Source organism: Condylura cristata, unplaced genomic scaffold (genome assembly GCF_000260355.1).
Source record: "Condylura cristata isolate star-nosed mole 26May11 unplaced genomic scaffold, ConCri1.0 scaffold00021, whole genome shotgun sequence".
NCBI classification, from domain to species: domain Eukaryota; kingdom Metazoa; phylum Chordata; class Mammalia; order Eulipotyphla; family Talpidae; genus Condylura; species Condylura cristata.
This window is the reverse complement of record NW_004567122.1, coordinates 11,283,831-11,295,402: the sequence shown is the minus strand read 5'-3', so window position 1 is coordinate 11,295,402 and position 11,572 is coordinate 11,283,831. Positions and strand designations below refer to the sequence as shown.

General features: G+C 48.2%; 1 protein-coding gene across 1 annotated transcript in view; it reads right to left on the bottom strand.

Moving 5' to 3' along the window:
- Positions 1-11,572, bottom strand: part of KCNN2 (potassium channel, calcium activated intermediate/small conductance subfamily N alpha, member 2) — a 121,386-nt gene that overhangs the window by 26,291 nt on the left and 83,523 nt on the right. The window contains exon 6 of the mRNA XM_012727739.1: positions 3,678-3,819. Coding sequence (XP_012583193.1) covers positions 3,678-3,819 — 142 coding nt within the window. The remainder of the gene's footprint in view (positions 1-3,677; positions 3,820-11,572) is intronic.

Below are 11,572 nucleotides of genomic sequence, written 5' to 3'. Positions count from 1 at the left end.
AAAAAAAAAAAGGTAACAATAAGGAAAAGATCTTTGCTTCTTCGCCTCTAACTCTTAAGTAGGCCCAAGTGAAAGGAAAATCTCGACTTGCTTGAGTAGAGTTCTCGCTGAACGATTTCAGTATCTAATAGCCTCTTGTTGCAGTAGCTCCATAATTCTATGCACAGCATTCTACACAGAAGCTAGAAACTGTAACAACAACTTGCAGGATTGTCTTGGGTTCCTTTCTATTTCAAGTGAAGAGAGGTGACTTTTTGATAAGGTTATTTGCTTCTCTCTCATAGAGAACAACCTCTGTTGGTGGTGTAACAATAACTTCTGCCCAGAGCACTGCAGAAGAACCCTGATGTCCTTGCTACCCTAAATGTTGCCCATCACAAAAGTGAAAACCTACGATCATAGCATGGAATGATTTTATAAAGAAAATGTGCATTGCTAGTTTCTTTAGCATTTAGAGCTACTGGATTTTACTTCAAAATGAAAAAAAGACACAGAGGCCTACATTCTACCAGAATTTCATAAACACAAAGAAAGGAATTCAAGTATAAAAGAGCACCAAGAAGAATTAGAGATGTGTAGCAAGATGATTCAGGAACATCCGGGACACTCTCGGGAGTGTTGTCAATTGTATTTCATTTTCACAACTGATTACAGGCCAGAGTGAGAGCACGCCAGAGACAGAGAGATGAGTCACGGGAAATCTGACACGGTGCACTTTACTTCAGCATGCCTCGTGGAGGGCCAAGGGGAATAAGCAAACGAAAGCCTGAAATAAAAACAAGTCATGTCTAGTCTCGATAACCTCAAAGGGGCAGGCTGTTATTTAAAATTCCTAAAATCAGAAGAAAGTAAAAGGGAAATGTGTCTGCCAAAACAGAAACAAACCTCATGTTAACGAAACTGACCTTTTATCTCAATGCAGTGAATAACTGTCTCCTTTCAGGAATCTATAGTCTCAGCCAAACATTCAATAGTTGTAGTTTCTCTCTAGGATTAGTTTGTGGGAGTCCCCTTCCATGTCCTCTTGATCACCAGGAAATAAATCGACGAGTTTCTAGCAGCTCACCCCAGAAGACCCAGTTCCCTGGACTAGCGGATGGAGATGGTCAGACCCTGTAGTTTTCCACACGGGGGCTGGGAGCAGCCGAGAGTCTCTCATGCAAGGGAGTGACTTCACCCAAGTCATGAAGCCGTCTCTTCCTCACGCGGAAGACGGTGAAACTGCTCGGCCGGGGAGCAGAGCCTGTCACTGTCTGCTCGGGGGGGCGGGGGGAGGGCAGAGGTGGTGGCACCACACATTTCACCACAGATAACAACTTGGTTGTGGCTAGAGACTAAAAGTCACTCACAATTTGGATATTCAAAAAAAAACAAAGCTCACTGGGAGGCCGGTGAGGAAGTGGTTCAAGCAACTAGGTGAGAGCTGTGGGCTGCCAGAGGAGACCTGGAGGAGCAGCTCCGAGGACCACAGGGACAAAGAAAGGCCCCGAGAGGGCGCCCCGCCCGGCAAGGGGAGCCTCAGCTCAGCTCTGACCGTGGCCAGCGGCCAGCGAGCCCGATCCCGCAAGCCCTGAGTCGCGCCTGATTCAAGACCAGAAAGGGGGACACGGGGCCGAATCGGGAGACCAAGGACGACGTTTCCATGGGCACAAGGACAAGTGTCTGCCGGCACCAGCTCTGTTGTTATAACCAGCACCACTCTTTCCCCCCGGGCCTGCCTGGGCCCTCGGAACATGCCACCATGCACACACGAGCCCGCGGCTTCAGCCTGCACAGTCAAGAGCTGCCTTCCCAGGGGCGCGGGGAGACTGACCCAACAGCAAACATAAGGCGCACACAGTGACAACAGCGAGGGTTGTTAAGAAAAACAACAACAAAACAACAAAAACCACCTGTCGTTTTCTTTTTCAGGCAAACAATGTCCATTGTGACCCTCCATGATCTTGCCCACAGTTGGGTCTTGAGCTGATCACGCGGTGACGACTGTGGGCCGGCGCCTGAACCAGGCCTTGGCGTCCTTTTCCGAGCCAGCTGCCCACCCTGCTCCGCCCCCCCGCTAATGCTGTCCGGGGCCAGTCTCTCCTGGGTGGGCAGAGGGGGTGTGGGCGGGGTGCCTGATTTCAGAAATACTGGGGGTTTCCTGCAATCCCCAGGATAGCATCTGCCAGCTAACTGGCACCCAGCCAATGTTTTTTAAATTAATTAATATAATCGAATATACTGGATCCAGTATCATGCAATTTATTCAACCCTTTGACACACCTGCCCTTTGTTTTTAGGTCCACAGTATACAGATGAAGAGATTAAGTAGCAGGGAAGAGAAACTCACTCACGTTCGCGCAGGGCCCGCCCAGTGTAGTCCACGTGCTTACGGACGCCGAAGCCAGCCAGCCCCGGGCCCTCCCTGGTGGCGCGGGGGTTGGAGCCTGCATGACGAAGCGAAGTCAAGCTCCACTGCGAGTTCAATCCCGCCCCGTGGTGACCCACGTGGCGCCTTCAGACCTCTCCTGTCCCGCCCGCTGCTCCCCTCAGCAGTTGGCCTGTTCTGCTCCCTACTCTGTCTCTGGTGACTCCTCTCCCCGCCCCTGCACCTCTGGCCTGTACCAGAACTTAGTGCTTAAAAGAGAAAAGAAAGAAACCAGCCAGCCCCAAAGCGGCACTCTGCTGTAACTGAACGAGAAAGGCGTGAGCAGCGAATAACACGCAGCATGACCCTGGGACCTCACCAGGACACTGGCCTGGCTTCTGTTTCCAAGTTCACACCTCTGTTTCTGAGGCCTTGCGGGCCTTCCACGACCGGCGGCTCCCACGGCCCCATCGCAGCGCCCTTCTCACTGCTCCAGGAGGCCTGGACTGCGCCCAGTCTCTTTCTCACGCTGCCCAGCACACTGCCGGCCCAGCGGCCTCGCTCCTGGGCCTCCAGCTCCTCCTGGCCGCACTCCCGGCCAGTCAGCTTCCTCCTGCTCCTGATGCCTTTTCTCTCCCCTCCAGTCGCCATCCCTTCCCGCCGCAGCTCTGAAACCAACTTTATAGACATCATTTCTCTGCATACAAAACTATCCCTCTCCCTCAGTCCACAGATCAGAAGACTTGTCTCAACATCATCCACAATTGTTTATTACGTAAATACAGGGCTCTCTTCCCAAGTGCCAAGGAGGCAGGATGGAGTTTCTATCTTAGTGTGCCGATTCGCAGGACCTAGGATAGCACCTGCCCACTAACCGGCACTCAGCAAATATTTCATGAAATAATATAATCGAGTATGGAGGATACAGTATCACGCAATTTGTTAAACCTGTTCACGCACCTACCCGTTGTTATTACGATCATGTTAGACACATGAAGCGATTAAGTACCAGAGAAGAAAAATGCACACAAGTTCTCAGCAGGAAATTAAACTTCAACTTAGAACTTAAAAGAGCTGCGGCTGAGGCCCTCGGCTCAGCTCTGTTCACCCTGGCCACAGCGCGCACAAACAGCACCGCAGCACCTGTGTGAACCAAGCTTCCAGACGAGAATTCAAACCGTCAGTGTTGTCTCCCAACGCAGGACCAATTTACTGACACCGATTTCCTGCTGCTTTGAGTCCAGGCAGCTTCTAAGGAGTTGTACATCAAGACACAGCAGAGTAAGCGACTTCTCAAGTATAAATAAAAAGGAAATCAAAAGCCACTTACCATGATTCCAGTAAGCAAGCAGACGCCTTTCCCACAGTAGGTGTTAGGAACCATGTCACCGTAGCCGATGGAGAGGAAGGTGATTGATATCAACCACATCGCTCCCAGGAAGTTGCTAGTGACATCCTGCTGGTCGTGGTACCTGGAAAACAGCAAACGAGCCGCGACTTTAAAACCAGCCTGCAGGTGGGGCCCAGGGCAGGTTTCCTCCACACACAGAATTCACTTTGTAGCTTCCCCAACTGCTCCCGTCGGAGACTTGCAAAGCTCGTGATTACAAATAACACTGAGGTCAGACCCCAGCCAACTGAAGCGAAGGTGCTCAACCTCAAAATGCTCAGAGCGACGGTCAGTACCAAAACTGCCATTCTCGCCGGTGTGAGTGGACGGACGGATGCCCATTTGCTGTGAAGCTGGACGAAGGCCAGTCTCAGTCCACACCTTCCCGCTGTTGGTGGGAGTGTTGACTGTTCTGGCGCCTATGGAAACCGATATGGAGGTTCCTCCAACGACTAAAAATAGAAATACATGTGACCCAGCAACTCCACCTCTTATTTATCAAAAGAATGCAAAACATTAACTTGAAGGAACAGATGCGCTTTCAATTCAGTGCAGCACTATTTACAGCAGCCAAGTTACAGGACCAAGCTAAGCGCCAGTGACAGAACAGCTCATTAAGAAGCGTTGGTATATACATGACCGAGGACTATCGAGCTATTAAAAACTGATCAGCTCTTTGCCATTTGCAACAACATGCATGGAAGTGGAGAGGATTATACTAAGTGAAATGAATCAGAAGGAGAAAGAAAAAAGCTGGACGACTGAACATATATGGAAGAGAAACAATATAAATCAACTTAAAAACGAAATGAAAAGAAACCCTAGAAATATGCTAGAGGGGCCCTCCCTGGTGGCACCACGGGTTAGGACGCAGCACTGCAAGCTGGCCGCAGCCCCCTCAGTGTGAGTGACCCCTGGCCCCAGAGGGGACCCACATGGCACAGCCGACCTCGCCAGTCCCGCCCGCTGCTCCCCTCAGCTAGAGGATTGAGGGTGGGGTTGAGGGTTGAGGGTGGGATTAGGAACAAAGGGAAAAAGGGGCCCAATCATCCGTGGAAAAGGGAGACGGGCGCTTTGGTGCTGGCCTGGCATGATGATCAACATCTGAGGAAGCGCAAATCTATTCTCCTAGATGATACACAGCGAGTGCCCTCCTGGCCGGGGCCCACAGGAAATCTCAACTGGCAGAGAACTATCGGGCTGGTGTGGTCTCCCTGCAACACTTTTGCCTTGGTTTTCAAAATGTGGGCAGTAAATGACTGAAAATTACATTGAGGAGCATTCACAGAAACATTTAGGCAAGTGCACTCTCCAGTTGCTTGCTTGTAATACATTAGTTTTAAATACACAACTTTGGCCCTCCGTGGTGGCACAGCGGGTTAAAGCACAGCACTGACAATCTAAAGCCGCTTCCGCATGAGTTCGATTCCCGCCTGCCCAGGAGGTGACCCACATGGTGCGGCAGACCTTTCCTCACCCGCCCGCTGTTCCCCTCAGCAGTGTACTTCGTCGATCTGCCTGTTCTGCTCCCCACTTTGTCTCTGGTGAAGCCCCTTACCGCCCCTGAGCCTCTGGCCTGTATCCCAGTTCTGTATGCACAAATAAATAAATCTTAAAAAAAAATATTTAAATACGCAACTTCTCCCAGTCTTCATCTGACTCTTTGCCAAACACTGTCAAGTATTATGACATTACATATTTTAGTAAAATTTATTACATGCTATGCACATTATATAGGTCAGAAAGTATAATTCTGTATTGGAAGACAACTTGAAATATATTTTTTTTAAACTTGAAATATTTTTCTACAAGTTGGTGCTTCCAGGCTTGGAATTCAATGGAAAATTAACCTTTTGCTTGTGAAATGAGAGAAAGAAAAAAAAAAAAAACAGTTCGAAAAATAGCTCAGAATGACAAGAACACCTCATGTTTATGTTATGTTCCAATATACTCAGTCAAGAAGACGTGGCTAATTAGGAACCTTACCAGATACTGTTAGAACAACTGGAATTTCTTTCTTGGTTACTCAGAAACAAATGTTAAGGTTAATCAACATGGTACCACTGCTTAGGCTAACACCTCTAGGTTCTGAACTTGTGTTAGACCCATCCACTGTGAGTACTTCCTAGGTACAAATGAGATGGTTATACGTTTCCAACCATTCCTCACAGTTAACATTCACCCCACAAACTCAAACCTCCTCTAAGAGAAGTGTTCTGGCAAAGACACGACAAAATGACTCATAGAACAAACTTTAGATTCTGATCGATACTGTCTTATATAATTAAAAATGCATTTAAAAGATCCAAATTAATTCAAGGAAGGCCTGATGATCTCAAGTTTTTAAAATAAGAACTCTGCGATGTGGTGAGAGGACTTACTGCCTTGCTTCATGGCACCACCTGCTTCCCAGGCATAGAGCTCACAAAGCCAGGAGCACAGCTATACAAGCAGCAATGTGTTCCTTTTTTAATCCTCCAGTTCTTTCTTCTTTTACTTTATATGTGTGTGTATATACATATATATATATATATATATATATATATATATATATATATATATATATATATATACACACATATATATATATGCACATACATATATATATATATTTTACATCTTCATTTTGTACATTTTTTCATCTCAGTTGTAACCCCCGTGGACTTCCCACCACCGCTTCACCCATGTGCCAACCCCATAGTCCCATGTGCTCTTCCTGCCTCAATTTTGATCCTATTCCCCTTTCAACCCCCATAGAATATCTGGTTTGTAGTTGTTAGTTGATGTTCGCTTTTACCTCATCACAATTTTTTTTACCGATCCTTTACAGTCCTGCTATGAGTGAGACCATAGGGCACTTTTGTTTTTCTTTCTGCCTTATTTCACTAAGCATGATCCCTTCCAGATCCATCCATGTTGCTGCAATGAGTTCATCTTTTGATTGCTGAGTAATATTCCATTGTGTGCATGTACTACATCTTCTTGATCTAGTGATTTATTTTTGGGCATTTGGGTTGATTCCACATCTTCCCCATTGTAAATAGTGCAGCAATAAACAGAGAGGTGCAGGTGTTATTTGGAATTAATGTTTTTGTGTCCCTTTGGAGGTTTCTCAAGCTGCTAAAAATGGAGCTTCCATATGATCCAACAATTCCACTCCTAGGTATCTACCCAAAAGAGATAATTCTCATTTCTTCATTCATTGCCAATGAATGAAGCAGGTCTATCACAGTTTCCTACATCACTACACAGTTTTCTACATCCGACAGGACACTTTCTGTATGCGCTCAATCACCAGGGCCACTGTTCCAAATGAGTGAGTTCTCCCTCTCAAGGCAGCCTCTGTCCAGCACCCTGCATCACCCTCAGCACCTTCCACAGCAAGGCTAGTATGGCTATGCACAATGGCTGGCAGTTAGGCCTCCATCTTTCCCGGCTCTCTTCTCTGCAAGTTGATTTCCAGCTTTTTGGGACACCTTCCTCCACCTTCCTGTCCCTGATTTGAGAATCTGCTCAGGGGATCCCCTGTACACATTCTGCATTGTAGGTGATCAACATGAAAGCCCTCGATGGCCCCACAGGTTTTTTGGTTTTTTTTGCCAGTCAGCCCTTGCAGAACCCTCCAACAACATTAGTTGCTATTAGCTTAGGTCGTGAGATATGTAATAGATGACCTGCTCATCAGACATGCTCTCAGAATCTACATCACCAAGAATTTCATCTGTAGTCACTGCGCCCTATCCACTGTCACATCTTCACACAGTGCTCAGGACAATTAGGCAGAAGCCTCTCTGAAGCAAGACAGAGTCACCCAGCAGCCAAGGCAAGAGGTCCCTGTGAGATGAGCAACAGCCGAAGCGACTCATGCTCTGACTGGAGACAACCTGCAGGATAGAGCCCAGGCAGGGAAGCCAGGCAGAGCACCAGTGTCCTCAGGTTAGGGACAGAGCTGGGTATGTAGCTGGATCAAGAGTACATGAGACCAAAAAGCAAAGAGACAAGACCTGCACCAAGAGACCCATGGAGAACACCTCTGGAATATTCTGCTGAGTGGTGTCCCACGCATGTGTATAAGACTGCACCTGTACTGTGTCCATGAAGTGGCACTGTGGCACCTGAACAGACTGGAGGAGGTGGCCTAACATCAGGCGAAGACAAGAATGGAGAAGTTAAGCCACAGAGTACCAAAGTGTGCAGGTACACAGCCAACCCTAATGGAACCACTAACAACCCACCAGAGGCTACTTCCCCCAATAAAGGACCTAAGGTTGAATAACGAAAAGCCATCCAAAAAGAGGCGGTAGTAGAAAAGAACACAAAACAGAAAACAAAAGGCAAAAAGACATTCAGTCATGCAGGCTGTAACTACATTAAAAGTGAAAGGACTAAATCCTCCCATTTAAAAGGCACAGATTATCAGGGGGCCCGTGGAAAGTTACAATTTGGGGAAACCCATATACTGGAAACAGGTGGGAAAGGTCCAGAGATGAAAACTGGAGAGGACATATTGATCCTTCTTCAAGGGACATACTGATCCATCTTCAAGAGCTACCGAACTTTGCAAATACTAGGTACGTGCAAAAGAAAGAAAAGTAATGAGAAATTGGAGTAAGAGAGAACAAGATTGAAAGGAATAATGAGGTAATAGAACACTGCATTCTATGCAGTGAGTACGAGAGAGAAGGCACATCGAGAGAAAAATATACAACCAATCAGCAACATCACAGCGTTCACTAATACAACACTGGCACCTGAAATTATAGTTCAAAATTCAAGTAAAACATAAAATCCAGCAGGTGCAAATACCTTACAAAAGCCCCCCACCGCCGCCCTGAGGTGATGGTGTTCCACAGTGAAAAGCAGCAGCTGTACAGTTAGCCTGTGACAACTGCCGGCACACCCTCGGGGCCTGAGCATTTTCAGTGCTCGGATCCATGATCCTTTCTCCTACTTTTCTCCCGAGTCATAAAAACCACGGACAGCTGTAGGAACTTGGGGCTGCCAAGGAAGACTTCACATCAGTACCACAGAGCACCGCACCGAGCGTCAGAGCTGGCGGTGGCAACTACCTGCAGAGCTCCCAAACACGTCAGTTCCCACCCCCATAAATGACAGGATTCTTTATTCACTCCAAGATAGCGCAATGAGCTGTTACTAACTCTTTGGTTGTATTTCTCCCTTGAACCCTGTTTATTTGGAATTTTTCCTTCTCTGCAGTTAACTTAGAAAAATAACAGTCAGACATTTATCTCCCTCCTTCCCCCTCCCCCTTCTTTCCACACCTGACTGTATGAGAGTGTGTGTGTGTGGGGGGGTGGCTCTGTGAAGCTTCTTTCTTTTCCCGTGGATACAGCTCTGGGTGTGGAGAGAGCCATGAGCAGCGACGCTGTGTCTAAGCACATAAGCTTCCTTTAAAATTAAAGCTCAAAGACACAAAAGGAAAAGAGGGGGAGAACCCAAAAATGTGGATTTTGTAACTTGCAGAATTATATTTTTCCTGAAAAGATGGCAGTGTATTCTGGTGAATGCCGCTATTCATTTTTGCCTTTTGTCTATGTTAGAATGAGTTTAGAAATGACATTCCTGTCATAAGTCTTAGCTCTCAAGTCTATACAATTATTTGATAACTATGTTTGAAAACTATATAAAGACAAGAGCAGAAGATTTCATGCCCATAGGGAATATCAGGAAACAAAGATGAACAGACAAAGTCCAATCAAAACCAGCCCCACAGGCCCAACTGCAGAACTGAGGCTCCGGGGGCAGAGGCGGGGCGCAGGGGTGATTGATGCTTGGATGGAGGCTCTGGGTGGGTGTGGCGTGAGAACATAGACCTGAGGAGGTACGAACTTGTACCCCTAAATTATACACTGTGCTGTCAACCGAGGTGACCGCATGGTGTCACATGAACACACTCTAGACAGCCCTGCAAAGACAGGCCAGAAGCGGCATCGCATTCAGAGGCGCTGATAAAGGGGCGCAGACATCCAGGCCGGGAGGTCCGCGTGAGCACACCCGGTGAGAAGCCTGGTGCGTCCACAGCCACAGGAGAGACGTCCGTGGACACTGCTGCTGTCACTCCCAGGGCACCCTCAGGACCACCCAACCCACCTCTGGCCTACCTCTCTGTCTGTTATCTTATCTCCCTGGCTTCCTACCCGCCTCTCAGTCTACCTACATGTCTGTCTGCCTGTCCAGCCATCTTAATAAATAAGGTAGTATAAAGTATAAGGTCATGGCTAACATGGAAAGGCAAAACAGAAGGAACGTACAATAAGTCAAGTGTTTCAGTGTCTCAAGGCCTGAGCACGGCAGAGTGGCTGGCAGACAGACAGACAGACACACAGACACAGACAGACAGACAGACAGACAGACAGACAGACACACACACACACACACACACACACTTGACCTGTACAAGCTCAGCTGCACTTTGGTCTGGTCAAGTGTCTCTCTGGCAAATTCAGAGGCCACCGGCACTGCCATAGCTGAGGAGCTTTCGTGAAATGGGAACAACTCTGGATCCAACTGCAGATGAACGAAGGACATTTTCCTTCCACTTACACACGAACAGACCTACTGAAGTCCCGCCACCTGCAACCACGCGGATGGACCGAGAGGGTATTCATCTTAGTGAAGTCAGATGGAGAAAGACAGACATCACAGCTTTCACTCAGATGCCGTGCATAAAGGAAGGACATGAATGCAGTCAGTGAAGCAAAAATAAACTTTCAGACTAGAAACCAAAGGAGTGGTGACCCCAAGGGAAGGGAAGAGGGCGGGCATGGGGCCAGCGGCGGTGAAGGACAGACCGGCCTTTCCGTGAAGAGACAGAATGATGACACTCACCTGACGCGTACATCATGCCCATAGCAGATGAAAACATTCAAATGACAGTGAAGATTAGGTATCTGTGACCAGCGAGCAAACACATTTTGTTTAAATTTAAAATGGACTTGGGTCCACACTATGAAAATCAGAAACTGGTTTTTTCAGACACAGGATGTCTAGCAGACCAGCCAAGATAGAGTGGGAATAGAACAGCTCTTTGTTGGGTATGAAGGTCCCACGCAGCACAGAATTCAGAACATCCCTGCACCCCCCCCGTGACCAACAAAATAATCCTCAAGTGGCCCCTGGGCAGGGCTACCACAGCTGAGACCCCGGGTCCAGGGCCTCAAGGCCCCCGGGACCCCTCGTGGTCCCCAACAATCTGGAGCTGGCCTCATTTCAACCAATCCGAGACCAGCAAAACCAGAAACCCGTGTTTTCTGGTCCGAAATGTACCTCTCACTCACCCCTGCTGCACCTCCAGACAAGAGCCACCAAGTCCTGTCACAACTGTCTACACCAGGGCGAACATTTGTTTCAGCCTTGAACCCGCTTCCCACCCAGAGGTAGCACCTGCTTTGGGAGGCCCTGAGGGCCTGTCCCTGCAGCTGCCAGGCACGGAGGGCTCCTGCAGCCGGGTGGGGTGGTGGGCGCGATGGAGCCACGCTGGCCTGCTCAGTCCAAATGTCCCCTTAGCAAAAGGTCACTTTTTCAAAACACCACCTACAGTGCTGGGTGCCCAGTGCCCGCCTGTGCTGAAGTTAGGCCGCGTGTCTACACTGGCAGGCCGCATGTCTATACTGGCAGGCTGCATGTCTACACTGTCTACACTGGCAGGCCGCATGTCTACATGTGTGTCTACACAGGCAGGCTGCGTGTCTACACTGTGTGTCTACACTGGCAGAGTGCGTATCTATACTGGCAGGCCATGTGTCTACACTGGCAGGCCACATGTCTACATGTGTGTCTACACTGGCAGGCTGCATGTTTACATGTGTGTCTAC